This window comes from Salmo salar, chromosome ssa16 (genome assembly GCF_905237065.1).
Source record: "Salmo salar chromosome ssa16, Ssal_v3.1, whole genome shotgun sequence".
Lineage (NCBI taxonomy): Eukaryota > Metazoa > Chordata > Actinopteri > Salmoniformes > Salmonidae > Salmo > Salmo salar.
Window position 1 is genome coordinate 87,591,428 of NC_059457.1, and position 21,080 is coordinate 87,612,507.

Below are 21,080 nucleotides of genomic sequence, written 5' to 3' on the forward strand. Positions count from 1 at the left end.
AGATGAATACAAAGCTATGAATCAAATATGTGAGGGCTTTAACACTACATTATTATGGTAGTTGACAATAAATAAAATTGTGGATTGAATTAATGACATCTTATATAATCAAAAGAGATTCATAAATGAAGCCGAGGATGCAGTAAAGAGGTTCTCTGACCAATTATCCGCCACCTCCCTCATGACCTGGTAAAATAGACTGACTCTCGATATGTTACGGGCAAAGAGGATGGTGTAGGTAGAATGATTAGGTTCATTACTGTACGTACATTCCTGATAACACAGCTCATGTTTGGGAAATGGAAAAGTGTTGCAAGAACTGTATTATGGGCTGTTTTCACCTGTATGAGGTTTAATCACCAGAACTCTAGAGAGATGGATAACGGAGCAGATGGTGAGCTACGGACCGAGTCAAAGTTCAGACCAATGGGACGACAAGTACCTACCGCCGAGCTTGGTGGAGGATTCATTCAAATATGAGGAGCACATGTTAGATGAGACCAACTATTCGGATTCATGAATTAGTTTGAATTTGTGGGAAATTACTGAATCCAATAAAAATAGAGGGGTTATAATGTATGTGAAATATCTAGCAAAACGGATGGATTGTAATGGAAATGAGATGATTTTAAGCCCTATTGAGACTTGACAAGCTATCTGCTGAAATGAAGGGTGTAGCAGGGGTAGGCGAGGGGAATTGGATGAATATCTTTTTTGGCAAGTACACATCTATGGTGGTTACTGGAATTCTGACCCTAGTACTGGTGTTCCTATTATTGATATGTTGTACTGCCTGTATAATCCCTTGCTAAAGAAAGTCTCTTACAGATGTTGTCAGAGCAACCGGAATGTTGCCCTTGATGGAAGTGACCCCAGTGGATACTGAATCAACCTCTGGCCAAAAGAAGGGTCTGTCTGAGGACGATCCTTGGTTTGCTGTTGAGGAAGTGGTTGAATAAAGTTTATCCAAAATATTCTTATATGTATTGAATGTAATGGCAGGTGGATGTGAAGGTTTAAAGTTCTGGGACAAAGAGTCTGTCCCACACATGTTAGGTGTAGCCCCTGCCGCAAGAAGGTTTTCTTTTTATACGTGTTGAATAATATGTTATGAATATATCCTGTGTATTATTTGTCTTTCCTGATGTGAGGGTTTGAAGTTCCTGGTTGACTGATAGTCAACCTAGTACAAGTGAGGTGTAGACGGAAGGATGTGAGGGTTTATAAGGAATCATCTAATCATTAAAATGGAGATATAGAAATTGTGTTGAGTGACACCCTAGGGGGTGTCAAAAGGGGGACTCTTAAATTTCCCTGAAATTTCTTATTGGAGTATGTTCACACTCCAAGGGGTGTGAAAAGGGGGATTGTTAGGGTTGAACTGACTATTTGTTTGCATAACTTATATAATATACCGGGGAAGCTATGCTACAATATTAAGTATATAAACTACGGATAAGTCAACTGCTGAAGACAAGAACTACAACCGGCGACAGGAAGTGCGTCACGAGGCTGGGACCAGCCTGCACGCCGACGATAGGAGGAGCAAGTTTAAACCACGCTCCTCCTCCCTCTGACAGGCCAGCATTGAGCGGGAACTATCTCTGTCAGAGTATATAAGAGAGAACAATAGGATGTGTCGCTCTCTTCTCTGTCTGCCCTGCGAGGTGTCACCGAGAGACCGTATATATACGTACAACATATTTACCATACACGTGTTTGCATTAATTAAAGTACAAATAAATCAGAAGTTACTATGTGCTGACTATTTTGTTCTGATACCAGAATTGAATTGACGCAACTTTAACATCACCTTCATAGTTGTCTATGTAGCTTCCTATATACATATTCAACCCCTTTTCATTCTTGCTAGCTGGAGTCTCGGAGGCTGATTTAACAATTCGACGTACATCATTAATATTAATTTGAGGCAAGTCCTGAAGAGTAAAAAACTGCGACATAGTGGTAGTAACGTTATATCGTCGATAACTAGACTGACCGGAAATTGCCACACCGATAGGAAGTGTGTTTAGAACGTTCGATCATGGAATGTGCATAAGGGCTATTGGCCCAGCGTCATCTGGGTTTGGCAGGGGTAGGCCGTCAATATAAATAAGAATATGTTCTTAACTGACTTGCCTCGTTAAATAAAATAATAATTTACCTTTTAAGATTCGGTGAAAGTCTCCAGTCATCTAAAATGTAGAATTGCATGAAATCCATTTACAAAAGGCCACATTTTTCCCAGACTCTAGGCTACAATAAATGCACTCCATGTGTGCAACTTCTGCAAGCGGAGCCACACCACTGCTCTATGCCAGTATGCTAAAGCCATGATAATGCATGCAATGCTTTATTATAAAGGTATTTCATTTAATATGTGCTCTGGTACCTCAGACCCCCCCTCTTGGGATCACTTTTGGTTCCGGCACCTCCCAATTTACAAATTAAGCACTGGAGAAGTGGGTAGCTGCTGCTGCCTCCCCGGGACAAATCTTCTTTGAATAGAGTTCATCAGGCTGTTGATTGTAGCCTGTGGAATGTTGTCCCACTCCTCTTCAATGGCTGTGCGAAATTCCTGTATATTCGCGGGAACTGGAACAAGCTGTCGTACACGTCGATCCCAAACATGCTCAAAGGGTGACATGTCTGAGTATGCAGACCATGGAAGAATTGGGACATTTTCAGCATTTTAAATTGTGTACAGATCCTTGCGACATGGGGCTGTGCGTTGTCATGCTGAAACATGAGGAGATGGCGGCGGATAAATGGCAGGACAATGGGCCTCAGGATCTTATCATGGTTTCTCTGTGCATTCAAATTGCCATCATTAAATGCAATTGTTTTGGTTGTCTGTAGCTTATGCCAGCTCATATAATAACCCTGATACCACCATGAGGCACTCTGTTCACAACATTGACATCAGCAAACCGCACACCCACAACGCCATACACGGCAGTCTGCAGATGTGAAACTGGTTGTGCATACTGCAAAATTCAAAAAAGCAACGTTGGAGGCAGCATAAGGTAGAGAAATTCACATTAAATTATCTGGCAACAGCTCTGGTGGAAATTCCGGCAGTCAGCTTGCCAATTGCATGCTCCCTCAAAACTTCAGACATCTGTGGCATTGTGTTGTGAAAAACAGCACATTTGAGTGGCATTTTTGAATTTATTAGAGATCATCATAAGCTGCTGCCAAGCACCTACTCAGCTACTCTTGTCTCCAGCACAAGGTGCACTTGTGTAATGATAATCATGCTATTTAATCAGCTTCTTGATATGCCACACCTGTCAGGTAGATGGATTATCTTGGCAAAGGAGAAATGCTCACTAACAGGGATGTAAACAAATGTGTGCACAAAATTTGACAGAAATAAGTTTGTGTGTCTTGAACATTTCTGGGATCTTTTATTTCACCTCATGAAACATGGGACCAACACTTTACATGTTGCATTTGTTTGTTCAGTGTAAACAGTATTGTTATTTTTTTAATCATACAAACTATCAATAACGAAATGTAAATTAAACTAAATCAGCCTGCTTTTCTGTTCTAATCAGGTGCCTACACAGGCTGAGAAGGATCCTGTAAGAGCGGAACATTATCTGGTGACAGTAGTCCTTGTAGTCTTGGAGGCCCAAAAACTTCTCAGCTGCAGATATAATGATGTCCAGCTTCTTATACCTCTTGTGCAATTAATAACTGTGATTATAAATACTAAAATATCCACCTTCTTCACAGTAAGCGTATCCAGATCACTTGATTGATGTACAACATTTGCAACTGGTTGCAGTGCATCCACCATCATATCTTCTTCAGAACTGTGGCCTCTTGCCCCTATAACTCTCTTAAATACACTTAGGTTGGAGTCTATAAACTCGTTTTTCAACCACCACAAATTTCTTGTTAACAGACTATAGATTTGGCAAGTCGGTTAGGACATCTACTTTGTGCATGACACAAGTAATTTTTCCAACAATTGTTTACAGACAGATTATTTCACTTATAATTCACCATATCACAATTCCAGTGGGTCAGAAGTTTACATACACTAAGTTGACTGTGCCTTTAAACAGCTTGGAAAATGATGTCATGGCTTTAGAAGCTCATTTGAGTCAATTGGAGATATACCTGTGGATGCATTTCAAGGCCTACCTTCAAACTCAGTGCCTCTTCACTTGACATCATGGGAAAATAAAAAAGAAATAAGCCAAGAAGTCAGATTTGTTTTTTTGTAGACCTTCACAAGTCTGGTTCATCCTTGGGAGCAATTTCCAAACACCTGAAGGTAAAACGTTCATCTGTACAAAAAAATAGTATGCAAGTATAAACACCATGGGACCACGCAGCCATCACACCGCTCAGGAAGGAGACGTGTTCTGTCTCCTAGAGATTAACATACTTTGGTGCGGAAAGTGCAAATCAATCCCAGAACAACAGCAAAGGACATTGTGAAGATGCTGGAGGAAACAGGTGCAAAAGTATCTATATCCACAGTAAAACGAGTCCTATATCTACATAACCTGAAAGGCCACTCCGCAAGGAAGAAGCGACTGCTCCAAAACCACCATTAAAAAAGCCAGACTACGGTTTTCAACTGCACATGGGGACAAAGATCGTACTTTTTGGAGAAATGTCCTCTGGTCTGATGAAACAAAAATAGAATTGTTTGGCCATAATGACCATCGTTATGTTTGGAGGAAAAAGGGGGAGGCTTGCAAGCCAAAGAACACCATCCCAACCGTGAAGCACGGGGGTGGCAGCATCATGTTGTGGGGGTGCTTTGCTGCAGGAGGGACTGGTGTACTTCACAAAATAATTGTCCTCCCTCATGATGCCATCTATGTGGATATATTGAAGCAACATCTCAAGATATCAGTCAGGAACTTTAAGCTTGGTCGGAAATGGGTCTTCCAAATAGACAATAACCCCAAGCATACTTCCAAAGTTGTGGCAAAATGGCTTAAGGACAACAAAGTCAAGGTATTAGAGTGGCCATCACAAAGCCCTGACCTCAATCCTATAGAATATGTGTGGGCAGAACTGAAAAAGCGTGTGCGAGCAAAGAGGCCAACGAACCTGACTCAGTTACACCAGCTCTGTCAGGAGGAATGGGCCAAAATTCACCCAATTTATTGTGGGAAGCTACCCGAAATGTTTGACCCAAGTTAAACAATTTAAAGGCAAAGTTACTAAATACTAATTGAGTGTATGTAAACTTCTGACCCACTGGGATTGTGATGAAAGAAATAAAAGCTGAAATAAATCATTCTCTCTACTATTATTCTGACATTTCACAATCTTAAATAAAGTGGTGATCCTAACTGACCTAAGACAGGGAATTTTTACTAGGATTAAATGTCAGGAATTGTGAAAACTGAGTTTAAATGTATTTGGCTAAGGTGTATATAAACTTCCGACTTCAACTGTACATTATCCACACGCAGGTCAAGAGGTGTGTTTTCCCTTCAGCATCTGCATGTGGCATAAGCTCACACACCTCACAGCATGAATCTAAAATGGTTAATAACTTTGGCTGTGTGTGATGTGAAAAAAATCAGACTCAAAGGCAATTACTTCAATAATTCAATGGATGTTTTGTTTACAAACTTGATGAGTGAATTGTCTTGTTTTAAAAAGAAATATGTGACTTCGCTATGGGGCCGTCAATGGGAATTGGGCCGTGCTTCAGCTGAACTGCAGTACCGAACATGCCCTCAGCACAGTGGAAAACATGCTTATAGACTGGAAGCCTGGCCCCTTGATCCGAGAAGGGTGTAATTGTATACCACAGTTAGGGGGCGTTCTCTGATATCGGGTGTTTCATGATATCAAGTTTACACTAATTGATGCTCCCCATTGGTCCCCTTTTCTTTTGCGTTGGGGACAACAGTTGTTGACTACTGTAGCATTGTAGATAAACATAACCATAACCCGTTTCCTAACCTTAATCTCAGTCTCCTAACCACCACGTTAATTATCATAACCTGCCACGTTAGTTATCCAAACCTGCATGGTAAACAAGTCCCTAACCCTCACCATTTTCCTAACCTTAACCTCAGTCTCCTACCTGCCACGTTAGTTATCATAACCTGCCACGTTAGTTATCCAAACCTGCATGGTAAACAAGTCCCTAACCCTCACCATTTTCCTAACCTTAACCTCAGTCTCCTACCTGCCACATTAGTTATCCAAACCTGCATGGTAAACAAATCCCTAACCCTAACCCGTTTCCTAACCTTAACCTCAGTCTCCTACCTGCCACGTTAGTTATCATAACCTGCCACGTTAGTTATCCAAACCTGCATGATAAACAAATCCCTAACCCTAACCCGTTTCCTAACCTTAACCTCAATCTCCTAACCTGCCACGTTAATTATCCTAACCTACCACTTTAATTATCCTAACCTGCCACGTTAATTGTCCTAACCTGCCACTTTAATTATCCTAACCTGCCACTTTAATTATCCTAACCTACCACTTTAATTATCCTAACCTGCCACTTTAATTATCCTAACCTGTTATGTATGCTATGTGCCTAGTTAAATAATAGTCTCCATCAGTTTCATAACACCGGAACTGACCAATGGCATGTATCATTTTTTATTATATCAGGGAACATCCACATCAAGAATCTGTACAGCAGTTCTCCTACTGGGAGGCGCGGGAAATAGTTTAAAGAGCGATTGGTGCTGAGGAAGCTATGGCAGTGGATGACCCGCAGCCTGTTGAGATTCATAATGTCATTTACCAGTTGAAGGATACCGATTGTAAAGATTAATTGTACGTGCGGCTTAAAGGTTTTTGGAAGTTCAGGAATTAACATTGGAAGCATTGCAGGCAGTGGTGGAAAAAGTACCCAATTGTCAGATTTGAGAAAGAGGAGATACTTGAGTCCTTTCCTATCAAGGTAAAAGTGAAAGCCACCCAGTACAATACTACTTGAATAAAAGTCTAAAATTATTTAGTTTAACATGTACATAAGTATCAAAAGTAAATGTAATTGCTAAAATATACTTAAGTATCAAAAGTAAAAGTATAAATCATTTCAAATTCATTATATTAAGCAAACCAGACAGAACGATTTTCTTGTAGTTTAAATGTATTGATAGTCAGGGTCACACTCCAACACTCAGACATAGTGTTACTCTGATTTCAGAGCACTCTCGGGTGAGTGTGCCAGAGGGCAGAATAATTGATGAAAAACGAACGCTCAACACCCCTTGAATACGGCTGGTGTCAGTAAACGTCGGCAAAAAACGCGTAATTAAATTGTTGCCACATAGCACAGTTAAAGTCAGCAATGCTCTGGATAACATGAACACAGCCTAACCAGCTCTGCTAAGGCGAGAAAAATGGTCAGAGTTCTCTCATTTGTACTGGAAGTAGCTAGCAAGCTAGCCAATGTTAACCAGTTAGCTTGGATGCTTGACTGCCGTTGTGAGGTCAGAACGCTTGAATCAACCCTACTCCTCCACCAGAACGTCCAGTGTGGTTCTGAACGCTCCGAGACCGATACGAACTGACAATCTGACAACGCTCTGAATTTACGAACGCGCAAGCGCACTCTGGCACTCCAGATTGAATTTAAGATCTCACCCATAATTGACAAACAAAGCATTTGTGTTTAGTGAGTCTGCCAGATCAGATGCAGTAGGGATGCGTGAATTGAACAATTTCCCTGTCCTGCTAATCATTCAAAATGTAACGAGTACTTTTGGGTCTCAGGGAAAATGTATGGAGTAGAAAGTACCTTATTTTCTTTAGGAATCTAGGGAAGTAAAAGTTGAAGTTGTCAAAAATATCAAAAGTAATGTACAGATACCCCCAAAAACGACTTATGTGGTACTTAAGTACAAATCTTTTAAGTACTTTACACCACTGATTGCAGGGAATACTGACTGAAGATGTTCCTCCCTACGAGGCCATGAGAATGTGTAGGGATGTGATTTGAATAGGACTGTGACTGAAGATGTTCCTCCCTACGAGGCCCATGAGACTGTGTAGGGATGTGATTTGAATAGGACTGTGACTGAAGATGTTCCTCCCTACGAGGCCATGAGACTGTGTAGGGATGTGATTTGAATAGGACTGTGACTGAAGATGTTCCTCCCTACGAGGCCATGAGACTGTGTAGGGATGTGATTTGAATAGGACTGTGACTGAAGATGTTCCTCCCTACGAGGCCCATGAGACTGTGTAGGGATGTGATTTGAATAGGACTGTGACTGAAGATGTTCCTCCCTACGAGGCCCATGAGACTGTGTAGGGATGTGATTTGAATAGGACTGTGACTGAAGATGTTCCTCCCTACGAGGCCCATGAGACTGTGTAGGGATGTGATTTGAATAGGACTGTGACCAGGGGCGAAAATCTGATATAAACTTTGGGGGGGACAATTACATGAAATTTTCTCAAGAGCAATTCCTGAGGGGGACACCAAAAGTAGTGCTGTAACACATAGCCTACATTGTAATATGGTAAATGTATATTGAGGAACCAAAGAAATAAGGTGTTTGCCGTACTCCTAACTACCGGTACCCAAAACTACACAACTACTAACAAACACAATACCATTGCCTTTAACAAATCTTAGTTCAGTCACCAGTTTAAGTTGAGAGTGGGGGTATCCATGGCATTTTCCAATTATGTTCCTATTTTACAAGTCAAAAAAATTGAGAACCTTTCATAATGTTGCCAAACAAAGACTCAACACACTTACCTGTGACTCCCTGTCTCTGCCAGTCTGTCCCTGCATATCTGTCCCCAACTCTGCTGTCTGTGTGCCATCTGTTGCCTGCTCTGCCTAATGACATCATTGTGAAACATTTCCATTAGAATTTCATTTCTTTCTTATGAACATTTTATCAACTAGTCTTTGAGATATTAGGCTACTAGGGTTCTTACTTTGCGTTTTGGTGTACTGAAAAATACTCTGATGTCCGTCTTTTATTTTTCTGCCATTTTTCTACCTGGCTGGCTGGCTACACACACACACAGTGTGTAGGTTATTTACAGTAGGAGATGGGCTTCTATCATCTTATCTTTTATCATTCTATTTGGGCTTCGATCTAAAAGGTAGCTAGCAAATGTGAAACGGATTAAAATGACAAGAGTTGACAGCTGTATGAGTTCACCATTTACACAACATATGCTGCAACCTTTTGTAATTTTAATAGTTTGTTTCATATTGGCTGGCTTCCAACAATAGCTGAATTTGCAAAGCTAGCGAGCACCAATTCAGTTTCAGTGGTGTTTGCTATAATCTTTGCGACCCGGGTTAAATAAAATAAATAAATAAAAGTTCCCTTGCGACAATTTAGCTTTTGCAACGAGACCATTAAATATATTTAAGACAATGGTAGAAGAGAGTGTAGTTCTGTTCAGTTTGGACTTCAGTTTATCGCTAACCTTATCACAGGGACTTTGAAGCACTAACTTACATGCATGCTGATCTTGGAATAAATTGACGATAGCAAAGATTCCATCTTTGATGACGCCACATAAATGGAATAGGTACTAGCTAGCTTAATAGTTAATATTTGCGCGCTAGCTCTGCATATTCAGCTAGTGTGTGTGCGCGATTGACTGGATTAACCTCACGTCAGTTACGTTCATCGAGTGCCTTTCAGACAGTGGCTACGACCCCTCTGTTACCTTGCCAGTGGATCAAACCATTGTGAGGAAAAGGGTGGGGGGGTCGCAATCTTTTGAAACTTAAAAACGCGCTATTAAGTGTCTATAATCAGCACAATTGCTTTCATTGCGTATTATTGATATGATTTAAATTACATAGTTATGTTTCAGTGATATATTGGGGGGGACAAATCATATTTTTCCCAGGATGGGGGGGTCGTGTCCCCCCTGTCCCCCCCGGGATTTCCGCCCCTGACTTTGACTGAAGATGTTCCTCCCTACGAGGCCCATGAGACTGTGTAGGGATGTGATTTGAATAGGACTGTGACTGAAGATGTTCCTCCCTACGAGGCCATGAGACTGTGTAGGGATGTGATTTGAATAGGACTGTGACTGAAGATGTTCCTCCCTACGAGGCCATGAGACTGTGTAGGAATGTGATTTGAATAGGACTGTGACTGAAGATGTTCCTCCCTACGAGGCCCATGAGACTGTGTAGGGATGTGATTTGAATAGGACTGTGACTGAAGATGTTCCTCCCTACGAGGCCATGAGACTGTGTAGGGATGTGATTTGAATAGGACTGTGACTGAAGATGTTCCTCCCTACGAGGCCCATGAGACTGTGTAGGGATGTGATTTGAATAGGACTGTGACTGAAGATGTTCCTCCCTACGAGGCCCATGAGACTGTGTAGGGATGTGATTTGAAAAGGACTGTGACTGAAGGAGTGGGATGTTTTTATTTATCTATTTATGTGTTTTGATGTCGTTGTTCCCCCTCCCCTTTTCCGCAATGGACATGTATTTGTTTCTACAGTTTACTAACCGTACAGTAGGTGGCGGCAGACAGGTTATATTTGTGTAAATGTCAGTATACCAGAGAAGAAGATGACGCGGTTGTATTGTCGTTGTGGGGAACAGGAAGTTCCGGGTAGTTAACGACAGAACTGTGCTGTTATGTCGATAGGGGTTGTGTCCGTTTCAAATGTATTATTACAGGTATGTACTAGCACGTTTAAACTATCTAATGTCGAAATAATATATAATATGCTAGGTATCAAATCTGTCAAGGTATTATCATGTTTGGTAAATGTTTTAATTGTATGTGTTATTTTGGGGTCAAATCGAGTGAGTGAAGAACGTGATTAAAAACGATTTTACAGGTCACATAGCTAGACTTTGGGTTTGTCTGAGTGTATGTACATAATTTCGTCAAGGTAATTTCATAAAGATTACACTTATTTGAGTTCGTTTTCACATGTTCTTGGTTTTGTGTAAAATGTTTATGAGCTGGTAAATAGCCTCGTCCGAACCATCCTGATCTCGCGAGTTTACATACACTGTTTCGTTAATGTAAACTCGCGAGATCAGGATGGTTCTGACGAGGCCAGTCAAATGGCGGTTTCAACGGTTTCGGTCGTCTTTCTAGGAGTTTGCTCGTGGTGAAATGGCGACATGAGGCTGTGTGCTGGAGTGTCAATAGAGGGAAGCTAACTGAAGTTATCCATCACCATTTGGAGAGAGAGGCCAACTGCATGGAATGGCGTCGATTAATGCAGATGAATCAGAGCACGTGTCAAACTCATTCCATGGAGGACCAAGTGTCTGCGGGTTTTCTCTCCACCTTTGTACTTGATTAATGAATTAAGGTCACTAATTAGAAAGGAACTCCCCTCACCTCATTGTCTAGGTTTTAATTGAAAGGAAAAAACTAAAACCTGCGGAGACTCGGCCCTCAATGGAATGAGTTTGACACCCCTGAAACAATGGAAATGGAGAGAGAGTTTGAGAAGCAACAGCTGTGCTGGAATGCGATCAATGTGGGGGACAGTTCTGATATGGAGCAGGAGGATGAGGGCCTAGAATGTGAATGGTCTGTAGTGGAAAGACATAGGAAGAACAGAGATAATGATACTGGAAGCAGTGGTGCATGTAGTATAGAAACTCTAAAGAGGTCCAAGGTAGGGAGCTAGAGTAATAATGTGTCACAGTGGAAAGTTGGGATGGTGTTTGAGGAGACCACAGGGCCTCATTTACACCCTATCTGATTAACCAAGGCCATAAAGAGAGGTGAAGTTAAACTGGGCCGCATCCGTGTAAATGAGAACTTGTTCTGAACTAGCCTACCTGGTTAAATAAAGGTGAAATAAAAAATTGAAAATGGTAGATTGTTAATATCTTGTACTAGTCAGGTTCATCAAGGGAAGATTCTTCAATTGGAAAATCATAATGGGACGAAGCTCAGAAACCGTGCTAAATTGAAGGGAGTAATCTCTGAGGTCCCAATATCTATGTTCATGGATAATATTGTTAAAGAACATGTGAAGGGAGACAGAGTGGTTGAAGCCTAAAGGTTGATCAGTAGGAAAGGGGGTTAAAGAAGTGAAAGCTTATCAGTGCTGTTGAGGTTTGAGAAGGTTTTGTCTGGAAAAATACAGAATAGGATTCCTTGGCTTCAATGTCAGAGAATTTGACCCAGCCTCATCAATGAAATGTATTTATAAAGCCCTTCTTACATCAGCTGATGTCACAGAGTGCTGTACAGAAACCCAGCCTAAAACCCCAAACAGCAAGCAATCTGCATTGCTTGCTGTTTGGTGTTTTAGGCTGAGTTTCTGTGTAGAAGCAATGCAGGTGTAGAAGCACAGTGGCTAGGAAAAACTCCCTAGAAAGGCCAGAACCTAGGAAGAAACCTTGAGAGGAACCAGGCTATGAGGGGTGGCCAGTCCTCTTCTGGCTGTGCACATTATAGTCATTTAGCAGATGCTCTTATCCAGAGTGACTTACAGTAGTGAATGCATACATTTTCATTTCATCCTTTTTTTTCTTTTTTTTTTCTGTGCTGGCCCCCCGTGGGAATCGAACCCACAACCCTGGCATTGCAACCACCATGCTCTACCAACTAAGCTACAGGGATGTCAGTTGGATTTTCATAACCGATCATTGAGAGTATCTCTACCGCTCCTGCTGTCTCTAGAGAGTTGAAAACAGCAGGTCTGGGACAGGTAGCACGTCCGGTGAACAGGTCAGGGTTCCATAGCAAAACAGTTGAAACTGGAGCAGCAACGGTGAATCATCAGTGTTTTTAAATACCAAAGAGTGGGACATGTAGCTGTTGGGTGGAAAGATGTGCCAAGTGTGGTGGGGAACATGATTACGGTGAATGTTGGAGCAATGTGACGGTTAAGTGTTGCAATTGTGCAGAGGACACACAGTGCAGCATTTGGTGGATGCCAGGTGCAGAGAGATGCTCAGAGATATAGAATCCGTCATGATGTATCATATACAGAGGCTGTAAGACAGACTGGTGGAACTACTGTCAGACTGATGGAGCTTCCATGGTTGGTCCTGTAGTAAGAGGACCTACTGTCAGACTGATGGAGCTTCCATGGTTGGTGCTGTAGTAAGAGGACCTACTGTCAGACTGATGGAGCTTCCATGGTTGGTCCTGTAGTAAGAGGACCTACTGTCAGACTGATGGAGCTTCCATGGTTGGTCCTGTAGTAAGAGGACCTACTGTCAGACTGATGGAGCTTCCATGGTTGGTCCCATAGTAGGAGGACCTACTGTCAGACTGATGGAGCTTCCATGGTTGGTCCTGTAGTAAGAGGACCTACTGTCAGACTGATGGAGCTTCCATGGTTGGTGCTGTAGTAAGAGGACATACTGTCAGACTTATGGAGCTTCCATGGTTGGTCCTGTAGTAAGAGGACCTACTGTCAGACTGATGGAGCTTCCATGGTTGGTCCTGTAGTAAGAGGACCTTCTGTCAGAACTGGTCTTCCTACTAGTCCTGACATGGTTTCGAGGCCTGTTCAGAAATCTTGCTCCCATTAACGTGCTGACAAAGGATACTTTAATAGTGATTAAAATGTACTTCATAGCTTTCATTGGTAAGGTTATCAACAGGTTATCAACAACTTGGATTGTGTAAAGCAGAAATACCAGGTTGAAAGTTATCTTGTAAACTGCAGCAGAGTTGTTGGGGGTTTGCGGACCGCCATGATACCATTGGTCTGTACAATGAGGCAGGTAGTGCCTCATCAGAGAGAGACATTTCAGTTGCACTACAGTTTTGAAGCTAAATGTAATGATTATCAGTTCTTTACATGTGTACTAATATTCAAACACATTCAGTTGTTTCTATATTTATCTATAGTTCAGGGTTTTCACACGGGGCTTAAAGTAAATAAATATTAGTGCCTGAAAAAGTCCTTGAATTTTACTTGCCACTGTACGACCCCTGATAATTCTTACTATGGTGTGAATGGGAAATACAATTGTTTTTTGTGAGTGAAATAATACAGTGAAGACAAGGTTATTCATAAAAAAATTACATATTACTGCCTAAATCATACTGCAGTCTTGCAGTAAATGGTTTTTGAGTCATTTATGCGTTTATGTGAATTTAGGAAATCTACAATAGATTAAGTGCATTTATGTTGTGCAATCTAAAATGTGTACTTTGTGTCTAATGTGAATGAATGTTTTGTTAAGGATTAGCTACCTGATCTACTGAAATGAGATAATTGAACAAGAAAAGAGTGTATTTTTGCAGAATAAAGTGCCAGAACTGTCAAGAAAATAACTTGTGTCCGTTTGTCTTTATTACTACAGGCCGACTCAGATTAAGTCTGAGGCCGTTAACATAAACAGTGAGGACAAACCTACAGTCACTGGGTCCTGATTGTGACAGTGGAGCCCAGTTTGCACTGCAGGATCCAGAGATGGCATCAGAGAAGCTGGAAGACTGCAGTCAAACACTGGAGCTGAATGTCATCATTAAAGATGAGGAGGAGGAGGAGGAGATTGGTAAATCTGTTAGAACCTGCTCTTACCATGACTATCTACAGTGCATTCTGAAAGTTTTCAGACCCCTTGACTTTTTCCACAATTTATGTTACAACCTTATTCGGAAATTGATGAAAACTACAATTTAATCCATCTACACACAATACCCCATAATGTCAAAGCAAAAACAGGTTTTTAGAAATGTTTGCAAATGTAATGTTAAAGCCCCTTTGGCAGCGAATACAGCCTCTTGGGTATGACACTACAAGCTTGGCACACCTGTATTTGGTGAGTTTCTCCCATTCTTTGTCAAGTTGGATGGGGAGTGTCACTGCACAGCTATTTTAAGGTCTCTCCAGAGATGTTCGATTGGGTTCAAGTCCGGCCTCTGGCTGGGCCACTCAAGGACATTCAGAGACTTGTCCCGAAGCCACTCCTGCATTGTCTTGGCTGTGTGCTTAGGGTCATTGTCCTGTTGGAAGGTGGAACTTTGCCCCAGTCTGAGGTCCTGAGCGCTCTGGAGCAGGTTTTTATCAAGGATCTCAATGTTCTTTGCTCCGATCATCTTTCCCTCAATCCTGACTAGTCTCCCAGTCCCTGCCACCACCATGCTTCACCATAGGGATGGTATTGGCCAGGTGATGAGCGGTGCCTGGTTTCCTCCAGATGTGATGCTTGGCATTCAGGCCAAAGAGTTCAAACTTGGTTTAATCAGTCCAGAGAATCTTCTTTCTCATGGTCTTTGTCTTTGTCACCTCCCTGACCAAGGCCCTTCTCTCCCGATTGCTCAGTTTGGCTGGGCGGCCAGCTCTAGGAAGAGTCTTGGTGTTTATAAACTAATTATATTTAAGAAGGATGGAAGCCAGTGTGTTCTTGGGGACCTTCAATGCTGCAGACATTTTTTGGTACACTTCCCCAGATCTGTACCTCAACACAAACCTGTCTTGGAGCTCTACGGACAATTCCTTTGACCTCATGGCTTGGTTTTTGCTCAGACATGCACTGTCAACTTGGGGACCTTATATAGACAGGTGTGTGTGCCTTTCCAAATTATGTCCAATCAATTTAATTTACCACAGGTGGACTCCAATCAAGTTGTAGAAACATCTCAAGGATGATCAATGGAAACAGGATGCACCTGAGCTCAATTTCGAGTCTCATAGCAAAGTGTCTGAATACTTATGTAAATATGGTATTTCTGTTTGTAATTTTTTATATATTTGCGAACATTTTCTAAAAACCTATTTTTGCGTTGTCATTATGGGGTTTTGTGAGGGAATGAGGGAGGGAAAAAATATTTAATACATTTTAGAACAAGGCTGTAATGTAAAAAATTTGGAAAAAGTGAAGGGGTCTGAATACTTTCCGAATGCACTGCTACGTTATTTTCATAAGTTAGACCTCTATAAATTATGACCCAGCCTGTTGCTTGGTTGAATTCTGTAATTCAGACATCACAAATTAGTCTGTGTAGTTACTAACCCTTGTGATAGTGAATGGAGGATGATATGAAATTAGTCTGTGTAGTTACTAACGCTTGTGATAGTGAGAGGAGGATGATATGAAATGAGTCTGTGTAGTTACTAACCCTTGTGATAGTGAGAGGAGGATGATATGAAATGAGTCTGTGTAGTTACTAACCCTTGTGATAGTGAGTGGAGGATGATATGAAATGAGTCTGTGTAGTTACTAACCCTTGTGATAGTGAGTGGAGGATGATATGAAATGAGTCTGTGTAGTTACTAACCCTTGTGATAGTGAGTGGAGGATGATATGAAATGAGTCTGTGTAGTTACTAACCCTTGTGATAGTGAGTGGAGGATGATATGAAATTAGTCTGTGTAGTTACTAACGCTTGTGATAGTGAGAGGAGGATGATATGAAATGAGTCTGTGTAGTTACTAACCCTTGTGATAGTGAGAGGAGGATGATATGAAATGAGTCTGTGTAGTTACTAACCCTTGTGATAGTGAGTGGAGGATGATATGAAATGAGTCTGTGTAGTTACTAACCCTTGTGATAGTGAGTGGAGGATGATATGAAATGAAATGAGTCTGTGTAGTTACTAACCCTTGTGATAGTGAGTGGAGGATGATATGAAATGAGTCTGTGTAGTTACTAACCCTTGTGATAGTGAGTGGAGGATGATATGGCTCATAATTTTCACTCCTTTTGCCCCTTGACTTCCGCTGTTACTGGGGTTAGGGTCAATACCAGATACTTCAGAAAATAGACTGAAATTCCAATTCTCTTCAATGCTTTTCAATTAGGAAAATTTGTAATTGGAATGTGGTTTACTTTCTGAATTGACTGTTATTTAAATGGAATTGACCCAACCCTGGCTGTTACCCACTTTTGGAATAGTTTTATTCCCCTGTATTGTACAGCCTACTGATATGAATACATGTCACCCAGTACAGCCAGAAGAGGACTGGCCACACCTGATATGTGACTCGTTTCAGGAGACTAGGTGTATGTCACACATCACTGCTTCAGAGTAGAGCCATTTGAATGCCAACTTTTTTTTGAATGAAAATGTGTTTTTTGTCAGAAAGGCCTTCTGGAACATGTGAACTTTAATGTGCCTTAATAACAAACATGTATGCCATCTGTAAATACAAATAAAATAAAACGATTCTGAGCCTAGTTGGTTTAGCCACAGAAAAAGCCAGCAACCTTCCAGCTAGCCATCATTGGCTGAGATGAGTGAGCTGGACATGCCTAGAGACATATAGCATGCTTTTGTCTATTTGAGCTGGTCAGTATGTGTAGGTAATCCTGTCTAATGCGGCTTTAAAAATAAATATTTCGTAGTGGAACTCCAAAAGTGTTGCTCTCCACTTTCTGGAGGACCGAGTTTTGAAATCAGTGGAATTAGAGTATGATAGCTAAGGAGATGGAGAAAACACGTGTCTCTGGATTACATCTTCAAACTAAGGGTAACGATGACATCAGTGAGAGAGTGAGAAGCGTCCATCCACGTATACGGGTTAGATAGTCTAGCTACATTTTCAGATATTACACGTTTCTAATTTTGTCAGTCATTTTCATTTCAAGTTAGTGTACTGTTAGCTAGCTAGCTAACGTTATGATCTGTAGTAATATTATTCATATCTCAGAGCAATTTGCGTTGCTAGTTATAGCCTGATGTTAGCTAGCTGGTTTGTTAGCTACCAGCAGATTAATGCAGGGTACTAACGGCAAGAGTTGGGACTATGGTTCATTGTTTAGCTAGCTAACTACATGTCTTAACACTATGCAAGTAACCATTTCAGTAGAATGTTTATGTCACTGCAACAACTATTGATAGCTAGAGCAAATGTACCAGCTACGTCTATCTACTCTGATTTCGGAGCACTCTCGTCTGAGTGTACAAGAGCGCAGAATAAATGACGAATTTACGAACGCTCAACACCTGTTGAATATGGCCGTGTCTGTAAAAGTTGACAAAAAAACGTAAATTGTTGCCAACAGCACAGGGTGTGAACGATGCTGAATTGGTGTAGACAGAGGTCTCCAGTAGGTGTACCAAAACATTCAAAGGCCATTTTCTCAAGTGAGGTTACAAGTTTATCAACTTTTAAAGCATAATTACTTTCCTATTGTTCCTCAATTGTAGTGTATGAAATACCATTTTCTAGATCTGAGTCTCTACTTTTATCCAATGTAAAAAACATAATTTCAAATGTTGCTACATAAGATCGAGCCGGTCGGTCACATATGAGTACATATGTCACCCGGTACAGCCAGAAGAGGACTGGCCACCCCTCGAAGCCTGGTTCCTCTCTTGGTTTCTTCCTATGTTCCTGCCTTTCTACTGAGTTTTTCCTGGCGCTTCAGCATTGCTTGCTCTTTGGGGTTTTAGGCTGAGTTTCTGTTCAGCACTTTGAAAACTGCTAATTTAGAAAGGGCTTCATAAAAAAATTATTGATCTAGATCACAACTGAGTTGTCATTGACATGTATATCACACCAACTGACTGGTTCTTCTGATCACACAGGAGGCCGTGTTGAGACATTCTCTACATCCAGAGAGCAACAGCAGGAAGATCACAGAGCTAAGAGGTCTCACCACTGCCCACATTGTGAGGAGATTTTCCCAAATCTATCAAAGCTCAAAATACACCTAAAAATACACACAGGAGAGAAGCCTTACTCCTGCTCTGACTGTGGGGGTAGATTCTCCCGATTGGATACCTTAAAATGTCACCACCGAATACATACAGGAGAGAAGCCTTACTCCTGCTTTGACTGTGGTAAATGCTTTAAAACATCAACTGAGCTAAAATCTCATCAGCGAAGACACACAGGAGAGAAGCCTTACTCTTGCTCTGACTGTGGGGAGAGTTTCTCCCGATTGGATACCTTAAAATGTCACCAACAAATACATACAGGAGTGAAGCCTTACTCCTGCTCTGAATGTGGAAAGAGTTTCTCTCAACAGGGCAACTTAAAAACACACCAACGTATACATAAAGGAGAGAAGCCTTACTCCTGCTCTGACTGTGGGAAAGGCTTTAAAACATCAACTGAGCTAAAATCTCATCAGAGAACACACACAGGAGAGAAGCCTCACTACTGCTCTGACTGTGGGGCGAGTTTCTCTCAATTGAGCAATTTAAGAAGACACCAACGGATACATAAAGGAGAGAAGCCTTACTACTGCTCTGACTGTGGGACAAGTTTCTCTCAATTGAGCAACTTAAAAACACACCAACGTATACATAAAGGAGAGAAGCCTCATCAGTTCTCTCAGACCAGCTAAGATTAAATCACTTAATTCTCATCTGATAAAAGAAATGGTAACAGTGAATGGATCAAATGAAGAAAGCGTAGAACACTCTATTGTAATCCAATTGTTTCTCACTGAGAGATCTGTGCAGAGGAAAAGGAGTGTTATAGAATGTTAGCCTCTTTACTTTACTGATCAGTTTACAACTTGTCAGTTTTTGTGTGTTTTGTTAGATTCTATTGTAAACATATTTAGATTACCTTGGATTTGCCCTTAGTGTTGAAAACCCTCTGAGGGATCACTTGTTAAAACAATGGAGTGTGATGGTGACTAGGTGGTACGGTGTCCTTCTGCAGTTTTCTGTGGGAATGAGCTGGTAGACACAAGTATCAGATAGAGATGGTGTGATGATCAGTTTTCACCACTAGTTTGGGTATATTATTTTTGCTATTAATCAACTTTGTTTAACGATAAACATGCTTTGAAACATCTACACTGGAAAAAATATATAAATGCAACATGTAAAGTGTTGGTCCCATTTTCCATATGCACAGAAAGCGTATTTCTCTCAAATTCTGTGCTCAAATTTGTTTCCATCCCTGTTAGTTAGCATTTTTTCTTTGCCAATATAATCCATCCATCTGACAGGTGTGGCATATCAAGAAGCTGATTAAACAGCATGATCATTACACAGGTGAACCTTGTGCTGGGGACAATAAAAAGACAGTGTAAAATGTGCAGTTTTGTTACACAACCCAATGCCACAGATGTCTCATGTTTTAAGGGAACGTGCAATTGGCATGCTGACTGCAGGAATACCCACCAGAGCTGTTGCCAGATTATTTAATGTTCATTTCCCTACAATAAGCTGCCTCCAACATTGTTTTTGAGAATTTGGCAGTACCTCCAACCGGCCTCAACCGCAGACCACATGTATGGTGTTGTGTGGGCGAGCGGTTTGCTGATGTGAATGTTGTGAACAGAGTGCCCCATGGTGGCAGTGAGGTAATGGTATTGTTAGGCATAAACTACGGACAACAAACATAATTTTTGTGCCATTCATCCGCCGCCATCACCATGTTTCAGCATGATAATGCAGCTTTGTGAGGCTCATTTGAACTTGTTGAATTTCTGGGATCTTTTATTTCAGCTCAACACTTTACGTTGTGTTTATATTTTGGTTCAGTGTAGATTTGTTATTTTCGTCATTGATGATTCATGTATTTGGATAACTGTAGTGAACTTAATTGATCTACTAATGAAAAATAAATGTTCTCCATTAATTTGTGCTGGCCTGCCTTTGTTTTTTGGGGTTTCTATACTGTAAATGAGCTTTGTTTTATTTCTTAAAATTCAAAATGTATATTTCTATTTATCTACTCAAAACATATCTCTACATCTCTACACATCACCATGGTGACAAGCCAATATTCCAGCCACAAGTATTCTCACTAATGCATATGTAATGGTTTAAAAACCTTAGACCCATTAACGCATCTATGATTTTCATGGAGACTTCAAACGGATCTCCCAGGTATCTAGATGGATCCTACACATCACCAAGAAGACTTCAAACGGATCTCTCAGGTATCTAGATGGATCCTACACATCACCATGGAGACTTCAAACGGATCTCCCAGGTATCTAGATGGATCCTACACATCACCATGGAGACTTCAAACGGATCTCCCAGGTATCTAGATGGATCCTACACATCACCATGGAGACTTCAAACGGATCTCCCAGGTATCTAGATGGATCCTACACATCACCATGGAGACTTCAAACGGATCTCCCAGGTATCTAGATGGATCCTACACATCACCATGGAGACTTCAAACGGATCTCCCAGGTATCTAGATGGATCCTACACATCACCATGGAGACTTCAAACGGATCTCCCAGGTATCTAGATGGATCC

General features: G+C 41.2%; 1 protein-coding gene across 1 annotated transcript; it reads left to right on the forward strand.

Moving 5' to 3' along the window:
- The first annotated feature begins 10,518 nt into the window (after positions 1–10,518).
- LOC106575353 (gastrula zinc finger protein XlCGF7.1-like) lies at positions 10,519–20,442 on the forward strand. The gene is made up of 3 exons (XM_045696786.1): positions 10,519–10,636; positions 14,255–14,449; positions 18,429–20,442. The coding sequence occupies exons 2-3, from the start codon at positions 14,365–14,367 to the stop codon at positions 19,190–19,192; spliced, it is 849 nt and encodes a 282-aa protein (XP_045552742.1). The 5' UTR covers positions 10,519–10,636; positions 14,255–14,364; the 3' UTR covers positions 19,193–20,442.
- Positions 20,443–21,080: the final 638 nt, after the last annotated feature.